Source organism: Achroia grisella, unplaced genomic scaffold (assembly GCF_030625045.1).
Source record: "Achroia grisella isolate CSIRO2021 unplaced genomic scaffold, CSIRO_AGI_Agris_v1 utg157, whole genome shotgun sequence".
NCBI classification, from domain to species: Eukaryota; Metazoa; Arthropoda; class Insecta; order Lepidoptera; family Pyralidae; genus Achroia; species Achroia grisella.
In genome coordinates, this window is record NW_026712653.1 from 1,944,069 (window position 1) to 1,971,000 (window position 26,932).

Here is a 26,932-nt window from a genome sequence, read left to right on the forward strand (position 1 = left end):
ATAAAGCTGTTTTTTTTTATTGATATAGTTAAACGGGATTTTAACACAAATAATTTTATGGCAAATATACACATTTACATCTCTCGACGTTTCAACACCTACCAACATTGGCATTCGTTGTTACTCCAGTCAACTCGTGACCACGGCTAGTGCAACCTAATAGAAACGTCTAGAGAGCTAAATACATTTATTTGCCTTTTTTTTAACCCGCGGAAGAACTTATGAAGCGGCTCAACCAACTCCCTCCTGACTGATACGACTTTAGTCTGAGGACACCGCTTGGGGTTCGAACCTCAGCTCAGGAGGGGTGAAGGGGATTGTTAGTAATGTGGATTGATAACCCCATTGCTAGCAATGTACCATGTCAGGTCGACCTCCACGCGGTTCCCCCTGGAAACCATCGTGTTAAATTCCTAGTGAATTTGTCACGATGGGCTAACTGACCTGACCTCATGCTCATCTTATCATCCTCCACTGGTGCCCCGCCAGCATAAACCGTTAGCGCAGGCGGGTGCACCATTCCATTATCATCCATAAAAAAACCTCAGCTCAGGCCGTCGTAATTTCGATGACTGTTTGAATTGGACGTGCGATCGATCAGAGGGGTTATATCAATCAGATCAGAGCATAATGGACCGGGTTCCTCCTGCAACAACTGCCCACCTTCGTGAAGGAGGACTACTAGCGGAAGGGTGTGGTGTATCGGCGCTACCGTGGCTTATTGCCATTGCCGGTGCCGTGACCACACAGACAAGATATGTATGTTAGTCTATAAGGAATTTTTGATATGGGCCTAGGCCTGAAATAAATAAATAATAATCACGAGGTTACCGAAATGTGGTCACGAGGTGACCGAGATGTGGGGGGTGATATCCACCGAAATCATTCCAATCGTTATGTCGGTGAACGGTCTTATCCCAACCAGTCTGGAACAACATCTCAGGCGGTTAGGATTCCGAACCGGCTCACTCCCGGGAAAGATGCAGAAAGCGGTGCTCTTTGATCCTGCCCGCATTGTATGCCGGTTTCTCTCCCTGGGGCCCTGAACCCTGGCCGACTGTGCTTCTGCCGGGGGTAAGTTGCCATCTCCTCTCCTTAAGAGGGGAGATGAGAATTTTCTTAATTAAAAAAAAAAATATTCGTATCAGAACCCGTTTAATTATTATTTTTATCGGAGTGGGGGTAGACTACAAAAAAAGCCTACAACTCCCAGTTCTATTTCAGATGGTGCGAAAAAAAACAAAAACAGAATGGGTCTACAAATTTCACGGGGCATTCATTTGCTTGCTGCATCCACAAAGAATTCATAATCGTTTGGTAATTAGTCTTTCAAATTTAACAAAGGACATACAAACAAAAAATAGGTTCGTAACACATCAACATGTGGGTAACATGCGGCCGCTCTGTCTCGAGTTGACACCATGCAGTGAATTTGTCGCTTACGGGGTTATTGCATTATCATGTGCTATTTTTTATATAGGTTTTTTTTATGGATGATAATGGAATGGTGCATCCGCCTGCGCGGATGGTTTACGCTGGCGGGGCGCGAGTGGAGGATGATAAGATGTGCATGAGGTCAAGTTAGTTAGACCATCGTGACAAATTCACTAAGAATTTATCATGATGGTTTCCAGGAAGAACCGCGTGGAGGTCAACCCAACATGGTACATTCCACATTACTAATCCCCTTTCCCCCTTTTGTATAGGTTAGATGTTAGATATTTACAAAAATTGTACACGATTGTACGATTCTGTATGAAAATATAGTTTTCTGAGAAAAAAATAATAAAAAGAGTAAAAAAACTTAAAGCCTGCCTGCCAGACTAAAAATAAGTTTCAGGTTGCTAGCTTTAAAATGACGATTTTTAGAAACTTTTTGCCTCGCACAACCACATTGTGGAATCACCTTCCAGCAATGGTATTTCCGAACCGATACGATATTGAAACCTTCAAGAAAAGAGCTTATTCCTTTTTAAAAGGCCGATAACGTACTTGTAATTCCACTGGTGTTGCGGGTGCTCATGGGCGGCGGTAATCACTTACCATCAGGTGAGCCGCATGCTCGTTTGTCCCCTGTGTTATAAAAAAAATGACGATACTTACATACAACTTGTCATCTCCCTTTTCAATTCCTTAGAACCCTCTTTTCGCATTAAAATTTTTATTATTATATATAATATATAAATAATAATATATATAATTTAATTAATCGCAAGCTATCTTTCTTTCTAGATTATTTGAGAATTTCATTTAAACAGTTTTAGACTATTTGCATTTATACTGATATACTCATACTCCTCCTTACGCGTAAATTTTCGTAAAAATAAGTACAAAATTTATTAATACACCTAATGTTATTAATATGTATTATAAACTCGAAAGTATGTGAGAATGGATGTTTGTTAGTCTCTCATACAAAAACTACTGAACGAATTTTGATGAAACTTTACAGTGATATAGCTCATATACCAGAATGATATATAGGCTATAAAAAAACCGCGGGCACAGCTAGTATTATTATAATTCTTCTACATTGAATTGCTTACGACATCAATGAGACAAATGAATGTAGATTATCGGATATCGTTGCCATCGGCATGTGCATACTGCTTAGATCGCCACAGATGTGTCACGTTTGTCTGCGTTCTCACGACCTGCGCCCGCGCACCCGTAAGCTGCCGCAGGACCATTGACATAGGAGCATTATGGACAAGTTAGACAATACAAGTTCGTACAACATTTTTCTAAGATTAGTTAGTTAGTTAAGTCAGTACGCTAACATCATTTTTCAAATATAATATTACATGTTGTTGCAACAGTGGACGATGTATTCATAATAAATCTGACCATATTACTTTGACCCTTACTAAATATAAATAGGCTACCTAGTCGGTCTGGATTCGTATTAACATAAGTTTTTGCCAACCAAGACTATTCGAAAAGTAAACCTTCGCCATTCAAGTGATAATAAAATACAGATTTATACCTAATTTAGGAATCTGGGAACAATATTGAATTTGCTGTAAAAAATTATGCAATTGGAAAATAAAAATTATTATTATTTATCTACATACTCTTGAGTATTCTCCCTTTGGTGGGGTGACAGAATTATTTTAGGGGTGATAGAATTAAAATCACCAAAAAATGATAACTATAAAAAAATATTATTATTATCATCATAAAAAATTTGAGACAACGACCCGCGAGCCTTTCGGGGCTTGCACACACGCCACGACTAGTTTTTTTATGTAACTGGAATGTCAAACAGGATAGTAAATAACTTTCTGAAATCCTGACATCGGTCACGTCATAACGTTGTACCACAAATAGGTACAGATTTTGACTCCAGTGGTACCCTTCACGTTTCTGTTTCCAAGGACTCAGGTGTGTAAACCAGAACGCTGCTTATAAAACCAATGGCTAAATGATAAAAATTAGTGATTGAGAGATACACTTTTTTTTAAACAAGAATCTATACATGTTTATAATATTACTCACTGAGACTGAGGTAAGTAAATAGTATAGTCACATGTAATGTAGTTAACATTATATTCGTCGACGTTATATTCGCACTGAATTTTTAATATTACTAATTATATAATATATATATTTATTCATTTATTTAAAACTTTATTGACCAATAAATTATGGTACAAAAGGCGGACTTAATGTTATAGGCATTCTCTACCAGTCAACCTTCAGGAAGTGCAGAAATACTTGATGGTGGCTTAACATTAATTATATAAATAACATATATACAAATATTAGACTAAACTTTTTAGTTTAGTCTGTAACATATAACATTCGTGTGTATTCTATTCTTGTTTAGTTTTCTAAATAAGAATAGAATACACACGAATGTTATAACGTATATACACAACATACATACAATACATAATATATATACATACATTCAATATGATGAATACATTACTTGTTCTATGACAATAAACTTAGAAGATTAGCATGAACATTTATTTTTAAAGTATACTTATTGGAGATAGTTTAAATGCGTTCAGGGAGTGAGTTCCAGAGCCGTGAAGATTGTAGACCAAAAGAGTAAGATACAAAATTAGTTTTATGAAGAGGAGTTTGAAGTAAAAGAGAGCAGTAAGTAGTAGCGCCATCTCTGGATATTATTGAGAACTAACTCATATGTCCGTCTTACTCGCATGTATACAACAAGCGAGAGAAATGGGTAGCCGGTGTAAATGAGACAGCACCTTTGTTTAACGCCATTAACCTCCATAAGGTAGAGCGAGACAGTTATACTGTCGCGTGACTGGTTAACATTGCAAGGTCGTCTTAAAAGGTGATTGACACTATACTACCACTTCTGATGCTGTTATTTTGACTTCTAATGCGTATGGTATAAGGTTGATATTTCATAGAACAGGTTTCAGGTGGATTTGCTAACAGAATATGCGTTCGCGTACTTCGCGTGCCAAACTCCCATGTATTGGCATGGTAGGTACTATTGATTTTTAATTGTCAAATTAGCGGATAATTAGCTTTGATTGGCCGCGGGATGGTGGCAAAAAGCGTGCAAGATTTTTGTTGTTGCTGTAGCAAATTTGGTAATTTAGGTCCATTTTTCACGCGCATCCGACTCGAAGGACCAGGATGATGGGCAGTTTGTATATAAAGCTTTTTGTAGGCAAGGTCGCATCACCATTCGCTATAGTGAATGAGATATTAGTCATCATATTTCGATATATGATTTCATTGTGTTATTAAGTTTTAGATATATTACATTCCTTATAAATAATACCTAATAACTATTATAAGAAACAACCTAATTATTCAGAAATGATGGTGACATTTATTGACAACCATTATTGATATAAATACACATAGGGATATTTTACATATATATAGTATGCACACACATACATATATATCTTATAGTATTTATATACAATGGCAACATGGCTGACACTCAGCATACGTCGTGACAGCAAACTGTCAAATGTATGACAACGAAAGGTTTTATTTTTGGTATATTGTTCCTTATGGATATAATAAAAAATGGCTATCACTTCTGCATTATAGAATACATCACGTAACTTATACAAAATTATGAATCTATCTATACGTATGAGTAAAATTGTAGTGTCTGTTTGTAATATTGAAATAACCGTTTTTTACTACATGCATATGAATACGGCACATACATCAAAATAACATTTTTTACAATTTTTGTCTGTCTGTCTGTTTATTCCGCCTAATCTCTGAAATGGCTGATTTTGACGGGACTTTTTTGGCAGGTAGCTGATAGAATAAGGAGTAACTTAGGCTACTTTTCTTTTAGAAAAATAAAGTTAAATTCCACGCGAACGAAGTAAAGGGAACAGCTAGCCTATAAAATATAACCATATTAAGTGTTGCGTTCACTAAGACTTCAGTAGTAACAATACCACTTACCACCCCAACTGAAATTACAGTCTTTAACGTATTCTTCTAGTAATAAATATTCATTCATTCATTCATAATTTAAGAGTTGTGCTCTTGTCGATGGAGCTCCCGCCACCTTCCACGATCTTCTATCAGTCCATTTAGCTGTTGATACGACACGACTCCAACTTTTTTTGATATAGCTGTGTCTCGGTCTTCCCCTTCCTCTCTTTCCATCTATTTTTCCTTCAATAATGTTATTAATTAGTTCGTCGTGTCGTATCAACTGCCCCAACATTCTTCCCGCCTATTCTCAATAATATCTATGATCTGTCTCTTTTCTTTAACCCGTTCAAGCACTTCATCATTCCTTATTTTATCTTCTAATATATATATATATAGATATTTCCACAGATACAAACCATTAAAAGGCACCAGGTACACCAAGGTAATTTCTAGTGAAATGAGACAATAAAACAGTCGTAGCAAGCACAGTATAAACCGCGGGAAGAATGCAGGGAATCCTTCAAAATCTAGCAATAAAGCCACACGTCATGCATATTGGCGCCAAATTCGCATAGTACCAGGGTTGTCAACCTATCAATAACAGCATTTTTTTATGGATGATAATGTACACCCACTTTGCCGATTGGCAAACAGATCTACAGACATTAAAAAAGATCCAAATAATAGAATAACTATTTTCGTTTTAAGTTTTAAGGCTTTGTTTGTTTGTTTTAAAATAATGTATAAGTTGGATCTGAATAAAGGCTTTTTTTATTTTTTTATACCACGTAAATGGCAAACAAGCATACGGCCCATCTGATGGTAAACAGTTACCGTAGCCTATGGACGCCTGAAACACCAGGGGTACCATATGCGTTGCCGACCCTTAATATACCCTTCTTGAAAACCCCATGCTGTAGTCTCTCGAGAAAACCTGACAGGTAGTTCATTCCATAATAACCGATACGATATTGAAACCTTCAAGAATAGAGCTTATTCCTTTTTAAAAGGCCGACAACGTACTTGCAATTCCCCTGGTGTTGCGGGTGCTCATGGGCGGCGGTAATCACTTACCATCAGGTGAGCCGCATGCTCGTTTGTCCCCTGTGTTATAAAAAAAAGTAAGTGTACACGGGAGGAAGCTCCTCTGAAACTGCACTGTCCGAGACCACTTAGGTTCCAGAGTGTGGGGAGAAATTCCCATTTGACTTGGTATATTGCTAGCAATGAGATCATCAGTCCATATTACTGACAATAAAAAAATTTTGCAGTCTACACTCCTCTATGTCAACTATAAGTGTGCGAAATTTCATACTCCTCCATCCGCACAATTTTTGTAAAAAGGTGTACAAAGTTTTTGCTTCAGTTAATGTAATAATAAAAATTTTGTACACAAATGTACGAAGTAAAAATCCTCGTACCTCGTACTGAAGACCGAAACCCTGGTTTCGAGGATCCTAGTTAGATTTGCCAGATTTTATTTCAGCCTATAAGGGGCAAACGCTTAAATAGGCAAAAAATACGGGAATTTAGTTTTTTACCCGGGACAAATTATCAAAAGACAAATTGTCCAGCGTAGATCGATCGATTTTATAATATATAATATATAAAAAAAACGGAGCACGATTCGAATACGGGACAGAATCAGTCCCGTTGGGACATTTTAAAATAAGCCTAAAATACGGGACGACCCGGGAAATACGGGACGTCTGGCAACGCTAATCCTAGTACAATTGGCATCCATGCGCAGTACCAGCGCTTGCGCATTTCACACGCTGTCAATTTCGAATTCAATTATACGACCGTTTCTGCGAGGGTATCGTGCGGAATTCCGACAAATAACCCGTTAACATCTATCGAGTGCAGTTATTTGCACACTTGCGTACACACTTCAATCACATTCTAAATCTAAGAAAGAACGATGATTGATAAGTGAGTGATAAAATATTTACAACAATCATTCGAAAGAGCAACTCGTAGGTTTCTTGATCGTTATTCTTGTGATGAGACAGCTTTCCGAGTGAGCGGTAGATTAAAAGATGGAAAACTGTGACTATTCAAAAGTGCTTAAATTTAAGTTGTTTATTTGAATAAAGGATTTTATATTCTATTATAATAGGTTTACTTATATCAGAATATTTGCGGAAATAAACAAGCGAACCGAAAATAAAGGTCTTTATGAGAGATAGTCACGGTAAATATTAGTAAGTGCTTAGGTGTTTATAAATAAAAATTGATAATTGTATGTTTATCCTCTATTTGTTCCTAAATTTTCATAGTAAAACTTTGTTGTACATGAGTAGCAGTTAATTTTAAAACTACACTGTGTACATTTCTCACTTTTATGGAACAATAAAATTCATTTCTACCCTTTCAAAGCAACTGCGGTTTTGTTAGTGATATTGTAAACAGCGCCATCTAGCGACAGCTGCTCGTATTATTTTATTGCTACGCTTTCCACCGACCACACGCATTACGTACATACCTTCTTTGCTTTTAAAGCTATAAAAATTACAACAATATTGCCTTTATTACTGTCTTTCCTTTTTAATAGGGATTTACGAGTGTAACATAGGAATTTAAACTGTTAGAAGTACAGTTTATAATTTTATATGCAGTAAATTAGCATATTCCTTTGTTTTAACTTATTCTTATAAATATTATAGGTATTTCTGTTAAGGGTAAAATAAGAAAGCGAAATTATTTACTTAAGTTATACATACGTGTAATTAGTAAGTGTATGTATGACAATTCTAATGTTATTTAGTTTCATTTTATTTTCCTTGCTTATTTCCACCCGTGCAGGTGGTGGTACTTTTTTTTTGTAAATACTTTCTAAAGATAGATACTTAGATAGAATATACTTTACTAGCTACTCGCCCCGGCTTCGCACGGGTGTACTTATATTATATATATAAACCTTCCTCTTGAATCACTCTATCTATTAACAAAAACCTCTTCAAAGTCCGTTGCGTAGTTTTAAAGATTTAAGCATACATAGGGACGGACAGACAGCGACAACGACTTTGTTTTATAGGTACTATGTAATGATTTGATACAGAAGGGGCACAAACAATATATCAAAGGACACATGTATCCTTACAATAATAAAGTTTGTCTGGAAGAGATTGCATTAGCGATAAGACCGCTTTTTGTACTTACTTTGATTTTTAATGTTTTAATATTGTTCATGTTCTTTATATGCAATAAAGTGGTACAATATAAAAATAAATTTAAATTCTTATGACCTGACTAAATGCAGATCCTGTCGTACCCACTGGTGTTCCGTCACCAAATTCCATTAAGAACTCTTTCTTTTTCGGACTACTCTAATGCTGTTGGCCGCAGCTGGCAGCACCTTTACAGCTTCACCGGACGATAGGGGGCGAGTGCAGATGTCACTCCAAACTAAAGGAAAAACTTATGGAGCGGCTGAAGGCCAACTCCGGCCTGACAGATACGACTTTAGTCCGAGAGCACCGCTAGGGGTTCGAGAACCTCGGCTCAGATGATAATTTCGATGCCCGTCTGAATTGGACGGGGGATCGATCGGAGGGGACCGTTCAGGATCAATTCATTATCATAGATACTGTGGAATACAGACCACTTATTTGTCTATAACCTATTTTATATGTTTTATATTTCGAATACCAAAATTCTATTCTAAATTGTCACTGCTATGTAGGGTCCTAAACTAAGGACTTTTAGATTAAAAGATTAATTTTGGACTGTAAGTTAAATGTAATAGTTGAAATATAAAAATACAGAGAATGATGGGATATTGTGCGCGCGTGTAGTATTCGGTGGCGAGATCAGGAGTGAGGGCCGGTCGGTCGGGTGCTATTCGCAACTCCTTCGAGCCGCGCCCTGCAGCACCGCCCGCGGACTCCAGTCCGGGGCGGCGGGCGGCGAGTCCGAGCCGACGATATGCGAACAGCTATCTACTGTTCCTTTCGGTTTCCCTTCCTGGCCCTGGTAGTGTTTCTTTATAATATTATATACAATAAATATATATATATATATATATATCCTACAATTCCCTGGTTTCCTTTATCGCCCACAGATACAAAAGTCGTCTTACCTTGGCATAGTCGATGGGCGGAGCGTTCATTGGACACGTGAATACTCCCTCACTGAAACAACAAACATAAATAACGTTAATAGTGCTATTGGCCCACACGATGGAAAATGGCAACTGTCAGTTCTATACATGAGAAGAGAAGAAGAGAAGAGAGTTCTATAATAATGTATTTTAATGTAGTTGATAGCGTCGGTAGCAGTCGTTTAGCAGTTGAGTACACTGCCTTACTTCCGATACTCTCGGGTTCACACAGCTCCACCTAGTCACCAAGTTAATCAGAGTTCGTCCTAAGGGTACTAGACAACCGATAGGGTGGTTAAATACATTTTTTGTAAACACATACATAATTATACAAAACGCCCAGACTAATACAAACAATACTCTTGTAATACAAATTTTAGTACCGTGCGAGGAATCGAACCCGCGACCATCGGAAGTAAAGCGCTGTCCTAAATCGCTAGACCGTCGAAGACACCTGTTTTCTAGTGAACTCCCTTAATGGATTTTTATATAATTTTTGCATTTTGAAATTTTTTTTTTTACATGTTCTTTTTTGTAGCAATTTTACTAATATTATATACTGGAAAGTTTCTGGGAATGGATGGATGGATGTTTGTTACTCTTTCACGCAAAAACTACTGGACGCATTTTGATGAGTCTTTACAGTAATATAGTTTATACATCAGAATAACATATAGGCTATAATTTAAATAGATATTATGTAAATTGGAAGCAATATAATGTCATGTAAGTGTGATGCAGACGAAGTTGCGCATGTCAGTTAATCTATACATAATTACATATAAATAAAATTGTAGTGTCTGTTTGTATTATTGATTTTTGTTTTTTACTACATGCATATGAATATAAATACGGTAAATACATCAAAATAACATTTTTTAAAATTTTTGTCTGTCTTTCTGTTTGTTCCGACTAATCTCTGAAATGGCTGGCCCGATTTTGACGGGACGTGTTTTGGCAGGTGATGGTGTTATAAGGATTAACTTAGGTTACTTATATTTTAGAAAAATAAAGTTAAATTCCACGCAGTCGAAGTCGCGGGTGCAGCTAGTCGTATTATATATAGGTGTTGTATTTAAATTGTCTTCGTATTTTTCCTCATAAAACCCTCTATACCTCTCACTCATGAGGTTCAGCAGATACCTCCTCTTCAAAGGCTACATCTGTTCTGCAGCGGCAGAATAAAGTACAACAGAGGTGGTAACGCCCATACAGACTTTCTATAAAGCATATCTCTATAATGCCCCACATACGTTGCTGTTCATGTGAAGACGTAAATTAACTAATTAACAGGCGTGTAGATACATACTAATACAAATAAATCGGATACCATGCTTCATTTCATTGTACGACTATTAATTGCGTGTCGAAATGTACAGACGAATACACAAGCGTCTATTCATACATTTCTTTTTGACTACTCTAATGCTGCAGCTGGCCTTTACAGCTTCACCGGACGATAGGGGGCGAGTGCAGATGCCACTCCAAACCCGCGGAAGGACTTATGGAGCGGCTGAAGGCCAACTCCCACCTGACGGATACGAACCTCGGCTCAGGCAGTCGTTTTTGATTGATTTTGATCCCCGTTTGTATTGACACTGGCATGGCACTCTTACATCTACGAGTATATAATATTCCAGTATTAAATAGAATAAATCTTTATTACTAACTGTGTGGGTACATTAATTTGTAGTTGGTATAACAATATATTCTTAGTAATATTATAAATACGAAAGTAACTCTATCTGTCTGTTTACCTCACTTTCAGGCCAAAACTACTGAATCGGTTTAAATGAAATTTGGTATACAGGTAGTCTAGACCCTGAGAAAGGATATAGGCACTTTTTAATTCGAAAAAGGGTTGTAAGGGGTTGAAAAGGGAGATGAAGGGTTGTGTGGAAGTATCTGTCTGTATCTGTCATTTTTAAAGCTAGAAAATTGAAATTTATTTTTTAGGCTCTTGATTAAATATAAATAAATACGATATTCATAGTTTCTAAAAATGTTACCCTTAAGGTGGTAATATAAAATGAATGGGGGGATGAAAGCTTTCCTGCCTCTTACAACATAGGTTCTAAAAAGTCAAGAGTGAATATGCACTAATAGTGAGGAAAGGGGATTGTTAGTAATGTGGATTGATTATCTTATTGCTAGCAATGTACCATGTCAGGTTGACCTCCACGCGGTTCCCCTGGAAATAGAAATAGAAATAGAAATAATCTTTATTCAAATAAACTCATTACAAGCACTTTTGAATAGATAATTCGGAATGCAGATTCATCACAAGAAGAATGAACTTGTGTGTTGCTCTTTTTTTGTCATATAAATAATTACAGTTTAACGATGGGCTACCATCGTGATAATTTCTTGGTGAATTTGTCACGATGGGCTAATTGACCTGACCTCATGTTCATCTTGACATCTTCCACTGGTGCCCCGCCAACGTAAACCGTAAGCGCAGGCGGGTGCACCATTACATTATCATCCTAAAAAAGGAAATATGCTCTATTTGAGCTTGCGTGTAACAGCTTAGACAGCATCAGCACTGATGACTCGCTCAAATTTAATAATAAAAAAATACTACTACAGATAAGATAATTTTTACAGATAAATAAAAATGAAGTATTTTTATTTCTAATCTTTTATATTTTTTTTTTTGACAAATTTACAATGTGGCTTATTTATAACAAATCAACCGCAATGGTTTATAGGGTTCTAGAGGGTATTTCGTGGACATCAAACTGACATAGTACGTTGTTAGAATTGGGGTCATAAATCCCCATTACTAGCAATTTCCTTCCCCTAGTAGTAGACTTTATTGTTATAATAATAATATCCCAGATCTATTTACACAGCGCCATCTAGTCCCAAGCTAAGCAGAGCTTGTATTATGGGTCTAGAGAAGTGATATAAATATATAGATTTAGATGTATTATACATAACCTAAATATATATAGAAAACATATATGTATTGAACATACAATCGTACTCATTAACACAATATATATTTTTATATATATTCGTACTGTGTGGGGAACCGAACTCACGACCATAGGAAGTAAGGCAGTGTGCTTAACCGCTAGACCACCGAGGCCGTATCCCATATTACAAACACTTTACTTCACGACTGTACATTAGCAAATAGCAAAGTATTCATATTATCGTAGATAGACACCGGAACGCACGAACACACGTATGTATGTATGTTTCTGAGTGCATCTCGAATATTCTAGATACTTCTAGCTAATCCCTATTCATTGTACTAGTTTTTCCTGCAATTTCATATATAGATGTGTTGATTCAAATTCCTAGAGAACAGTTTTGCGAAGAGATGGGGGTTATTAGTAATGGATTTTTAATAGACTTGTGGTGTCGGCAGTAATTGCTATGTATATAAAATAGACCCTCAACTAATGGTAAATGTGTATTAACAAGGAAAATTACATAAATTAATAGAAAATTATATGTATACTAGCTGACCCCGCAAACTTTGTTTACCAAATTAAAATCACTATTAAAAATAGGGGTTGATGGTAGAAGGCTGAAAATTTTGGGTTGTATGTATTTGTTAACGTCACATTATAAAAAAATAATAAAAAAAAGGTTCGGGGTGGACAACCCTTAACATTTAGGGGTATGAAAAATAGATAGTAACTGAATCTCAAACCTACTGAATATACACATAAAATTTTATAAGATTCGATCAAGCCGTTTCGGAGAAATATGGTAACTAACACTGTGACGCGAAAATTTTATATACAAGATAGATAGAATACAGCTGTATATGGTGTATGACGGATGACTGAATGATGAATGATGATTTTATAGATGTACTATGGAACGTATGTGTCTGTCTGTATGCGGCCAGTCGTCATGAAAAGAGGTATCTGAAATGATTATATGTACAAATATATATCATACACCATAGAATAATGCATCCAACTGCGCTAACGGTTTATGCAGGCGGTATGGATATCCCGACGACCCCATAACGGCAGTTAACCTCCCCACGGGTCCACAGGTTCCGTCCCGACCATACTTTTACACACAAACCCGACACCGTCCTCGCCGGCGAAGACGACGACCCTAAACATACAATTCAACCGGGCGCGCCCGGGCGATTTACACCGGCGCGTGGTCGTCCCTCCGATCGATCCCCCGTCCAATTCAAACGGGCATCGAAATTACGACGGCCTGTGCCGGGGTTCGAATCCCTAGCGGGTCCCACAGACTAAAGTCGTATCCGTCTGTCGGGATTTAGCCTTCAGCCGCTTTATAAGTCCTTGTTGGGTTTGGAGTGCCATCTGCACTCGCCCCCTATCGTCCGGTGAAGCTGTAAAGGCCAGAAGCATTAAAGTAGTCCGAAAAAAAAAAATAAAGCGGGATGGATACCAGTAGAGGATGATAAAATGAGCTTGAAGTCAGGTCAGACCATCTTGACATCTTGGCACCTGACATGGTACATTGCTAGGGTTCTTAGTCCACCTTTCTGACAATCCCATTCCACTCGTGGTAGGGAGGTTATATGTAATGGGTTTTTCAATGGATGATGATGGAATGGTGCTCCCGGCTACCCTGTATACCCTGCCTGGGCACCAGTAGAATCTTCTAGATCTCTCCGCCAGCCTACTTCTCCTAGCCTTTATACTCATCTAATCAACTGTAGTTAGTAAGTAACATAGCCCATCATAACGAATTCGCACCGCGTGGAGCTGCACTGTTAGCATATACCACTGTAATCTGATAATAATCCTGGACAATTCACAGAACGCCATCTAGTACCAAAATAAGCAAAGCTTGTGTTATACATGCTAGACACTTTACAAAGGAAAAGAGTATGTAAGACTAATATAAGTACTTACATACATTTTTTCTTTTGTAAATGCAAACATAACATACATAGAAAACACCCAGATAAATACAAACAATCATATTCATTAATACAAATATTTGTATTGCGCGAGGAATCGAACCCAAGACCATCGGAAGTAAAGCGGTATGCAGCGGAGAACAGCTGGACCAACTTTACTAAATTGAATATCAAATAAAAAAAATTATATAGGACATTTTAGTTCAGTATACAAATTCATATGAGAAGAACTAGCAATAAACTCAACAGATTACTTTACGAGCCAATTTATTTACATCTAGTAATAGAGAGTTAATATTACCTAGATATATCACTAGCTACTCGCCCCGGCTTCGCACGGGTATACATCTATTATATATATAAACCTTGAATTCTTCTTGAATCCGTTGCGTAGTTCTATTAAAAATAACCGCTTCAGCGAAATCCGTTGTACATGTATTATATATGTATATAAACCTTCTTCTTTAATCACTCTATCTATTAAAAATAACTGCTTTATAATCCGTTGCGTTAAAGATTTAAGCATACATAGGGACAGACAGCGACAGCAACTTTGTTTTATACTATGTAATGATTATCACCTTCCTTCCACTATCATAGATCATACAGAGTTAGTGTAATATATTTATCGTTTCCTTTCATGAAGTGCCGCAGTCATCTAAATGTTCATTTTCTTTCTCGCCATACATACATATTCTTTCACACAATCCATCATTATAGTCATCCGTATAAATCATTTCTGCGCATTACTTGCACAATTGCACATACCAAGACAAATGATTACTTGGAATTCTAAACTGTCTGATTGAATTTAGTATTACCGTCGTATTTTTCTTATCACTATGTATAATAAATGACTGGATATCTAATGCCCAGTTTACACTCAGCCCGAGTGGGCAGGGATGTGAGCAGCGCGAGAGTGTAAACACTTCCCATGCCATTGGCGCTGCCACTCGCACTGCCCGGCGCTACCTCAATTGTCGGTTTTTCGTACGCGAGTCAAAGGACTGGCAGCGCGAGTGGCAGCGTGTTTTTACAATCAGCCTTCTCGCTCAGTTGTCGTCCGGCAATATTTCCGGCAGCGCGAGTGGCAGGGGAAGCGGCTGAATGTAAACGTAGCATTTAAAATAGTCGTGTCTTAGTATCTACACCAAATTTTTTCGAAACGGATTGAACGACTCGTAGTTGTTTTGTGTGTATATTCATTAGGTCAGACTACTATGATCATCTGCTTCTTCCTTATCCCATTGATTTGGGGTCGGCGTAATATGTTTTTCTCTTCCATTCCATTCTCAGACCGCTAGGGCGGTTACTATTTTTCATTCACCTAAGTGATAAGGGTAGTCCACCGCAATTTGGAATTTTTATTTTATGGACAAAATCTTTTTTATAATTCGGCTTTTCAATCATATAATCAACCCACTACAGTACAAACCCCTTCAATTGATCCCCTGTGCAATTCAGACGGGGATCGAAATTACGACGGCCTGAGCCGGGGTTCGAACCCCTAGCGGGTCCCACAGACTTAGCCTTTAGCCTTCAACCGCTCTATAAGTCCTTGTTTGTTTGGAGTGCCATCTGCACTTGCCCTCTATCGTGCGACGAAACTGTAAAGACTAGCTGCGGCTAACAGCATTAGAGTAGTCCGAAAAAAAGGTGGTCACCGCAAGTTTTAATTTTTATTTATTTGACAAAATCTTTTATTTTATTTTTTAATGATTCGGCTTTAAAAAATAACTACATAGAAGCTAAAATTTTCAACCCTCTATCATCGAACCATATATAATTATATAATAATACTAGCTGTTCCCGTGACCTCGTCCGCGTAGAAAACACCTTTATTTTTCTAAAATAAAATATTTTTTCATAAATAAAGGTAGCCTAAGTCTTATTAGCCTAAGCCTTATTACATCAGCAACCTGCCAAAAAAAGTCCTGCCAAAATCGGTCCAGTCATTTCAGGGATTAGCCGGAACAAACAGACAGGCAGACAAAAATGGTAAAAAATGTTATTTTGATGTATGTACCGTATTTATATTCATGCACGTAGTAAAAAACGGTTATTTCAATATTACAAACAGACACTCCAATTTTATTTATATGTGTAGATTGTGCCATTAATTCCATTTGGCTGTTTATACGAACGGTATTGCCTCATCAACCATAAAAAGAAGTAGATAAATCAAATAATTATTACAATTTTGCTAGAGACGAATAGTAGCGTTGCGATGACAAATAAGTTGCAGATAACATCAAATACGTACACAGTCTGTGTAAGGCAAGATGCAATAAATCATCGCGATGTTTACGGCCGATAGCATCGATTATACCGATTATTAAGCAAAATATCCGAGCGGAAACATCGAGATCATTCGCGACAAACCAACCATACCGCTCACGTACCCTACAAAAGCTGTACTATACAATTTTCTACAGCACTATCCAATCATTACTTAAGTGTTAAAAAACTATATTTTTACACGCAATCGATTAAAATTAACATTCCTAATTTGATCTCTAATCGTAAATGGATAAGGTTGGTATTGTATTGCGATGTGGAGACCATATATCTTTGTGGAGTCGTCGACAGAAGATTAATTAATAAATGAGCAGTTATTAAGTTAGATCTTGTGAAGTATATAATCATATTAGCAGAGTTTTGTACAATATTGTCCGCATGAGTGCTTACGGTCCATATATGTCTTGCAAGCAGGGTACTCGAGGCAGAAATAGGTCAGAGGGGTAGGCAATTCTGTTTCGCGGTTTAGAGAGTCTCTTAATAATAATAAATATACTCATCATCATCATCATCATCATCGTTTCGACCCCGAAGACGATCGTAAACCTTCGTCTTAAGAGACTGCGGTAATTTAGATGAAAAGATATAATAAATACATAAATCTTCAATAAATAAATTTAAAAAAATTAATTAAAATTGTCAAATACATTCACGATCACATATTTTTTAAAATAAACTAATATGATGGTAGAGTCGCCGGTAATAAAAGGGCAACACGCAAGTTTCTTGCGATGAGTCTGCGTTCCGAATGAGTAGAATAAAGTAATAGACTTCAAAAATGGTTATATTAAGTTCATTTGAATATAGATTATTTATATTTCTACGATGGTTTCCAGGGGGAACCGCGTGGAGGTCAACCTGACATTGTACATTGCTAGTAATAAGATCATCAATCTACATTACTACATTACTTGTTAGTAATGTAGATTGATGATCTTTTTCCCCTTTCCTCCCCAATACTATTAAGTTCATTTGAATATAGATTATTTATATTTCTATTGACTGTATACACTGGCGGTAGTGGAACCTGGCTACCAGTGGAAGATGAGAATGAGCATGAACCCAAACCAGTTCTATTTTTACAGGGATGATAATGGAAAGGTGATCCGCGCTAACGGCATACGCTGGCGAGGCACCAATGAAGGATGAAATGATTGAAGTCAAATGTCAAGAAATTATTGCTCATCCTGGCGAATTAATCAAATGGAGACCGCGTGGAGGGCGATCTAAGATGGTAAATTGCTAACAATGGTAATTTTTTTTATTGATCATAATCGAATGGTGCACTCACCTACGCTAACGATGTGCTAATGAGGCACAGTGAAGAATAATAGGATGAACAGGAAATCAGATAATTTGCACTTCGTGCCGAATTTACCACATGGGGACCGCGTGGAGATCGAAAAAAGATGGTAAATTGCTATCAATGTGGTCACTATTCCCCGTTACTAACAATTCCATAATTTAGGGGATTGTTAGTAATGTGGACTGATGATCTTATTGCTAGCAATGTACCATGTCAGATTGACCCCCACGCGGTTCCCCCTGGAAACCATCGTCATAAATTCTTGGTGAAGTTATCACGATGGGCTAACTGACTTGACCTCATGCTCATCTTATCATCCTCCACTGATGCTCCGCCAGCGTAAACCGTTAGGTTAGATTAGGTTGCACCATTCCATTATGATCCATAAAAAAAACCCAAGGGGTTTACGTGATAGGGTGGTTACGAGGTTGTTCGTTCTTCAAAAACCCCATACTGTAGTCCCAATAACCCCATAATTTAAGTGTAGGAGGATGCTCTACAAGTTCGAAACCATTTAGGTTCCCGTGACAATATTGACACGTAAAATGTCTCATCAGAATGGCATGTTCATGTCATGAACAGCGCAATGCATGCCATCAGGGTTACCACTTTCACGAGTGGTAACAATGTAATGGTCATTCACTCGATCTTTCTAATTTGTAGGATAAAAAAAAACTCAATACATTGCATGCATGTCAATATGTATGTAAAACTGACATTGTAATGTTTATAAACTATAAAGATATATATTACGTGTGCATGATTGTCTGTTGCACGGCACGCACAATACTAAAATGATTTATGTTTAGATAACGTCACTATCTAGAAATAGAAATAGAAATAATTTTTATTCAAATAAACTCATTACAAGCACTTTTGAATACTCATATTTTGATTCTACCACTCATTCGGAATGCAGATTCATCACAATAAGAATGAGCAAGAAACTTGTGTGTTGCTCTTTTGAATAGATGTTTTTTTCTATATAAATAATAACAGTATAACAAGTAAGAGGCATGCGATAATCAACATAGAAATCGCTGCGCACTCACGCTCACACTCTAGTGGTTGACTACACGATTTCAACCCCAACAGTCGTGAATACAAATCAGCCCACCACAAAAAATGCGTATCAATTAATAATTCGGACTAACACTCCGGTAATGGAAACACCGATAACAAACCTAGATAAGGTAGTGCAATTACATAATACAGTGGCGACATGAAGAGCAGAGGAATGGTAAATAAAATATTTTATGGTCATGCATATACGTCTACCTTCACACGTCTTCGTTTGTTGCTATTATTGATTTTTTTACTTAAATAATAATAATTTTTCTTTTAAATACATACATATTATACATAGAAAACACACAGACCGATACAATTAATCATACTCATGAATACAAATGTTTGCACCGGTCGCGGAATAGAACCCGCGACCATTGGAAGTAAAGTGGTGTGCTAAAACGCTAGACCACCGAGGCCGTCAGAAATATAAAATTCTCGTATCACAATGGCAGTTACCATACTCCTCCGAAACGGCTTGACCGATTTTTATGAAATTGTATATCTGATATATAAATATATAGATTGTATATCTAAGATCTGACAATCGGCTATCTATTTTTCATACCCCTAAGTAATAAGAGTTGTCCACTCCTAACATTTTTTTTTTATTTTTCGGACACTTTTTTAGTTATTTAGATATAATGTGGCATTAAGAAGACAAGTGACAATTTAGGGTTAAATACCTAAATTTTCACCCTTCTATCACCAACCCCTATTTTTTAATAACGATTTTAATTTATATGGCAAAACAACGTTTGCAGAGTCAGCTACTAGCTGACTCTATACTATGTGATAGTATCTTATCTGTAGTATAAATTGATGATATGCAACTATTTCATATAACCGTCGGCCACGTCCTAATACGAATTCTTCATTTGGTCACGTTATCTACGCAATACGCATCTATATCTTCTTCATTATATATAAAAAATACGTGTTACGTTGTTTGTCCTCGATGGGCTCCTAAACTATTGATCCAATTGCAAATTTGATTTGCACATTGTGTGCAATTTGATCCAACTTGAAAGATAGGATAACTTATATCTCAATTTATAGTCGCAATATTGTTTTATTCAAGAACTTTAGCCACAGCAACGCGTGCCGTGTCTGCTAGTAAATTAATATAATAGATAGACTAATAAAATTGTAGTGTCTGTTTGTAATTTCAAATTAATAGTTTTTCAGTAAATGCATATCTAACATGCATCGAAAAATAATAAAAAAAAATTCTTACTTTTTTTTTATTATTTTTCGTTACTTTCACTCACGTCAGCTAATGTTATAAGGAGTAACTTAGGCTACAGTTGAGGCAGCTCCTATTGTCAATTCTTTTTAGTTGGTAGTTTGTATTCACACATTTCAACTTAAAAATGTTAGATAACAATAAAATTATTTAAAAGAGCAACACGCAAGTTTCTTTCTCATTCCTCCTGTGATGAAACAGTTTTCCCAATGAGCGGCAGATTAAAAACAAATTGTACAACTACAACCTAAAATTAAAAAACTTAAAAAATATAATACAATAACTAAAATATATTATTAAAAGGGGTCCCTTTAGGCAAAGTTCCGAAGATACTGGCAGCGTTCCCTCTTTGAATAGCTAGACTAATTCTTTGTCCAAGGTAGCTGCCAGCTCTTCAGTCTTCTGTGATGTCGACTAACCTTTTCGTTATTTCTTTGAAAAGTCTTATAGCGCTAGGACCCCAAAACAAATTGATGTCAATTCAAAAGTGCTTCAATGTAAGTTTATTTGAATAAATGATTTTCTATTCTATTCTATCCTATTTTAATGTTTTCTACGCATGGTAATCGGTTAAAATTAGCAATAAATATTATTATATATATTATATTATCTACGTTTGTATCAGACATTTTATTTGTTTCAATAAAAACAATATGTTCCACGCGGACTAAGACGCGGGTAATAACTAGTGTGTGTGATAAGAAGTATCCGCATACCATTTAATGTAAGAACAATTTAATACATCATTAATTAACGGTTAATACATAATTATGTTGATGCAGCCGTTAAATGATTATGTACTGGTTGATTGATGGGAATATTAAACAGAAACCAACAGTTTACATGTTCCGTGGTAAAAAAATGCGATCGTTTTGTTTGTGGTAACTAGTGGTAACAGTAAAGACCGTTCATATCATATCATCCAAGTACTTCGCTGATCTCTACATACTATTTTTAATATGAATATGGTTTAAGGTGATATAAATTGGTCCAAAGCGGTTTGTTTGTAATGTGAACTGATGATCATACTATGTCAGGTTGACTTCCACGCGACTCGTTTCCAGGGGGAAACCATCGTGTTAAATTCTTCGTTCATCTTATCATCCTCCACTGGTGCCCCGCCAGGGTAAATTATTAAGGTGCACCATTCCATTATTATCCATAAAAACAGCAGCATACTCCATTGGTGCCCAATGGAGTATGAAAGGATAAGCATGAAGTTAGGTCAGTTAGCCCATAGTGACGAATTCACAAGGAATTAACCACAATCCTTTCCGAGGAGACCGCGTGGAGGTCGATCTAACATCTACATTGCTACCATTGTGGTCACTATTCCCTATTACTATCAATCCTGTCACCCCCCTTCTCCCAAGTTTTTTTTTGTATTACAATGGAGGTAAACAAACATACGGCCCATCTGATGGTAAATGGATAGCGTAGCCTATGCACGCCTGAGACACCAGGGGTGATCCTTAAAAATCTTAATATACCCTTCTTGAAAACCCCATGCTGTAGTCTCTCAAGAAAACCTCGGCAGGTGCAGTTCATTCCACAATCAAAGTGTACGCGGGAGGAAACTACGAATCTGAGACCACTTAAAATCCAGCGTGTAGGGATTAAAGTCACGATAATTGACTTTTTTTTCGGACTACGCTAATACTGATGGCCGCAGCTGGCCTTTACAGCTTCACCGTATGATAGGGAGCGAGTGCAGATGGCACTCCTAACCCGCGGAATGACTTATGGACCGTCTGAAGGCCAACTCTCGCTTGACGGATAGGATTTTAGTCTGAGGGCACCGCTAGGGGTTGAACCTCGGCTCAGGCCGCCGTAATTTCGATCCCTAGTTAAATTCAACGGAGGTTCAATAGGAGGGGTTACTGTAAAAGTTTATCAAAATCCGTTCAGTAGTTTCTGCGTAAAAGAATAACAAACATCCATCTCTACTCACAAACTTTCGCATTTATAATATTAGTAAGATAAACTTCTTTGGCACATAACACCATCATGATAAACACCAATCCATTATCATTAATTAAAAAAACAGTCAATTGCTATGTATGTACAATACATTGGACATGAATGTTTAATGAAATAAAGCGGAGTAACGTGAGACGTACAAACACAGTGTACACACGGACGAGACCACTGCGTGTGGTTTCCCATCGGTGTGGCTTACACCCGGTCGCGGGTTCAATTTTGTTATTTTGTACTGGTTCTGCCAGTTCCTTTGACAGATCTTTGTTCATAACGTTTGAACGTTCATTTCGGAAACTAGCAGTTGGATTTAAAAATGGGTTAAGAATAACCCTGGATAACCCAGACAGTCATCTAGTCCTAATTTAAGCAGAATTTGTGATGGTGGTACTAGACGACTGATATAAATACTTATTTTTTCTAGTCCCAAACTAAGCAGAGCTTGTGCTTGTACAAAGAGAAATACACACTTTTTTTTTCGAAAATACATACTTAATGTATATAGATCGAAAAAAAGGGGATTGTTAGTAATGTGGACCCCATTGCGGGCAATGTACCATCAGATCAGATTGATCCACGCGGTTCTCTCTACAATATTGTGCATCTGTGGCGAATTACGCATGCCCGGGAAAAAAACAAAATAATAATAATAATCTCAGGACAATTCACACAGCGCCATCTAGACCCAAGTTAAGCTAACCAAAGCTTTTGTGTTAATGCCGCTGAAAAACCAACTGCTCAGCGGAATGAGCCACCTGAAAATTCATGAAGGAGTGACAATGATGGTTTTGTCAGGGTACAAAAGAAGAGGCGCACAAAGAGGGTCAATCGAAACCATTGTACTGGTCTTGTTACGTGCCGCAACACCGACCACGGCAATGTACCTATCCCGCCTACACTACGCTACCAAGGAACAGGACATTGTTGACTACATCCGGACTAAAAGCAACCTGACATTGAGGGTGACGCAGATTGCCGTCGTCAGTCCCCACCAACATGCTGACCATAGAGACAATTTTATTTACATATTTTATTATTATTTCTTATGTCTATAAGGTATTTATAATATGAGCCATGTAGCCTGAATTAAATAAATAAATAAATTATGGCCGAATTCCAACCATTAGGCGACGTATTATTATTTTACAAATTCTAGCTATGATATTATTTACAAGTGTACTATATATGTAAAGAAACTGCAACATGCATAATGTTGTTAAGTAACAAAACCGTTAGTTGATGTAATTAGAGCTTCCTCGCAAACCAGTTAGGCTTTCAAGGAAATAACTACCAACTTGTATCCATATTGGAGGTGTCTCGTGCATATTCTAAGTCCAGTTGACAAAGTAACGTTCCATTTGCGATATCGCTGACAGATAAATAATAATAATATCTCAGGACAATTCACACAGCGCCATCTAGTCCCAAGCTAAGTAGAGCTTGTGTTATGGGTACTAGAGAACTGATATAAATACATGGATACATTTTTTTTTGTAAATAAATACATATTATACATAGAAAACATCCAGACCGATACAAACAATCATACTCATGAATACAAATGTTTGTACCGTGCGAGGAATCGAACCCACGACCATCGGATAGTGAAGCGGTGTGCTAAACCACTAGACCACCGAGGCTGTCTACGTTCAGATAACGCGTAGCATAGCGTTGAAAGTGGGGGTGAAGAGGATAGTCAGTCTTTTGGATGATAATGGAATGGTGCCCCGCCTGCGCTAACAACTTACGCTGGCGGGGCACCAGTGGAGGATGATGAGATGAACACGAGGTCAGGTCAGTTAGCCCATCTTGTAAATTCACCATGAATTTATCACGATGGTTTCCAGGGGGATCCGCGTGGAGGACTTCCCCCGGGTATAGTCAGTCACAAACACGTAGGCATCGCCTAAGAAAGGGTTTTGATAAATTCCACCCCTATGGGGATAAATTAACGCGAGCAAAGCCGCGGGCAAAAGCTAGTACTTTCTATATATGGTATAGTCAGTCATACACACACTGGTGTAAATGTATTGTATATTTACATACAACGGTACATTTTCATATTATCCTTACGAATATTATAAATATGATAGAAACGCTGTTTGCTACGCTTACACACAAAAACTACTGAACCGATCATCATGCTATTTTATACACATGTTCTTGGAGAATGAAAATAGGATAAACTTTATTAAAAAAAAAATAAAAAAAAAACAAAAATATATCAACATTTGGTACTTCAGCGCCGCAGCCAGTAATGAAGTTATTTAATGGATTCAATGCGAACGAAGCCGCGGGCAAAAGCTAGTATGAAAATAAACCATCCTTTTAAATCACTCTATCTATATCTATGCTAAAACGGCATTAAAATCTGTTGATTTTATTTGCTTTTTTTTATTTAGTTTGTTGTTTATATTGTATTTTTTACATTGCACTAAATAAAATATTTTTCTTTCTTTCTTCTTGATTAGTCTAAAAGATCTAAGCGAACAGATAGCGGAAGCGACGTCATTTTATAGTATGTAAAGATTAAAGTGGATTAAAATTATGTGCAAGAACGGTCCTTACATATGAAATTGGCGTTTTGTCGAAGAGCTTCAATTGGAATGTCTAAGACATCCACCGTACTCCCCGGACCTTGCTCCAACAGATTACCATTTTTTCGAAATTTCGAATCTTGCAAGGGAAAAAATTTAACTCCGATGGGGCAGACCAAAGCACCAAAGATTTTTATAATTCCTGTCCGAATGGTTTTTTTAGTAAAGGGATCAATGAACTACCTATGAGATGGCAAAGGTGCATAAACAGCAATGGTACATACTTTGATTAAATAATTATATATGTATTATATTTTGAAAAAAATCGATTTTAGGTTACTCCGATACAAAACGCCAATTTTATATGTTAGGACCTAATAATTAACATATTAATACAATTTGGAGAGACTACTGAGTGTGACTCATTGGAAGTCAAAACTGGTAGTAGATATTCCAGTTTCTGGAGAATGATGTAGGAAACATGATTCTTTAGAATTGCGCTAACATACACTAGGTTGAGTCATATCACGAACACTAATATTAATATTATTATAGAAAACTAGCTGTACCCGCGGTTTCACCCAGAAAATTAGAGCCTATATGTATTCTGACGTATAAGCTGTGTATAACTGTAAAGTGAGTTGTAGGATATATATATATATAAAATCCGTTCGGTAGTTATTGCGTGAAAGAGTAACAAACATCCGTCCATACTCACAAATTTTCGCAACTTATATGTTTGCTAACAATGGGGTTATTAGTCCATGTTACTAACAATCCCTCCCCCACGGATCATGTGTTGCCATTCCGGTGTACTAAGATGTCATGCATCTTACTCTGTCATTTTACCACCAGTTAGGAGCAGGACATGTCGACTACATACGGACCAGAAATTGACATTTTGGTGCACCAGCTGGAATCGAGTCATAACGCGAGTTTCAAGACATTTTGGTGCCGCAGCTGGAATCGAGTCATAACGCGAGTTTCAAGACATTTTGGTGACGCAGCTGGAATCGATTCAGAACACGAGTTTCAAGACATTTTGGTGACGCAGCTGGAATCGATTCAGAACACGAGTTTCAAGACATTTTGGTGACGCAGCTGGAATCGAGTCATAACGCGAGTTTCAAGACATTTTGGTGACGCAGCTGGAATCGAGTCATAACGCGAGTTTCAAGACATTTTGGTGCCGCAGCTGGAATCTAGTCATAACGCGATTTTCAAGGCGTCTGTGACCCGAATTCCCACCAACATGCTACCCACCTTCATCAAGGAGGACTACTGGCCGAAGGGTATGGTGTATCGGCGCTACCGTGGCATATTGCCATCATCAGTGCCGTGACCACACAGACAATTTATATTTATTTTTTCTATTAATTTTAATATTATTCATATGTTAGTCTGTAAGGTATATATAATATGGGCCATTTAAATAAATAAATAAATTTCACTGTTTTATCTCATTCAACCAATAACCCGTAACAAAATACTCCAATAGTGATTTTACATTCATAAAAACTAATTCAATCACGTGATCGATTCAGTGCCATATCAATAATGTATAAAAAATTAGAAACAATAAAAATCAATTTGCAATTACACACGGACCGCTTAAAACTAAGAGCCCAAGTTAGTGCCGGACAATAGAAACGTCCAAGCATTCCAACAGCGCCGCTAAATAAGCACGACCCGCCTATTAACGCATCCCATATTCAATATTTAAAACACCTCTCATGAATATACAGCCAAATGCATACAAACGCACGACTTGACGAGCACTAAACTTACCTGTTCACTTTAAAAAGAAGTCCAACTGGGGTCATTTCAGGTTAAGGATTATAAAAAATAAATATACAATGTTAGCACTTCACTATTAAATGTTCGAATTTCAAAATTATTTAAAATAACACTTTCAAATTTCGAATACGTAATATTCGATTATAAAAAATAATTATATTATTTTTTTAATCGAAATTCAAAACCACATTGAACATTCTATTGATTTAAATAAAGAACTTTATTTTATTTTTAATTGTATAAATATTTTTAAGTGAATGGATAGTGCAATCGATTTCTGTTAGAACGATTGATAGACACGTGGTCGTCGATCGACGTTCGCGAGTGTTCT

General features: G+C 37.0%; 1 protein-coding gene across 1 annotated transcript in view; it reads right to left on the minus strand.

The window, feature by feature from the left end:
- LOC131840993 (TNF receptor-associated factor 4) overlaps positions 1–26,707 on the minus strand; it is a 116,179-nt gene extending 89,472 nt beyond the window's left edge. The window contains exons 1-2 of the mRNA XM_059189218.1: positions 26,593–26,707; positions 9,482–9,533 (exon numbers count right to left, since the gene is read on the minus strand). Of these exons, the coding sequence (XP_059045201.1) occupies positions 9,482–9,533; positions 26,593–26,627 (87 nt within the window). The 5' untranslated portion in view covers positions 26,628–26,707. The remainder of the gene's footprint in view (positions 1–9,481; positions 9,534–26,592) is intronic.
- Positions 26,708–26,932: the final 225 nt, after the last annotated feature.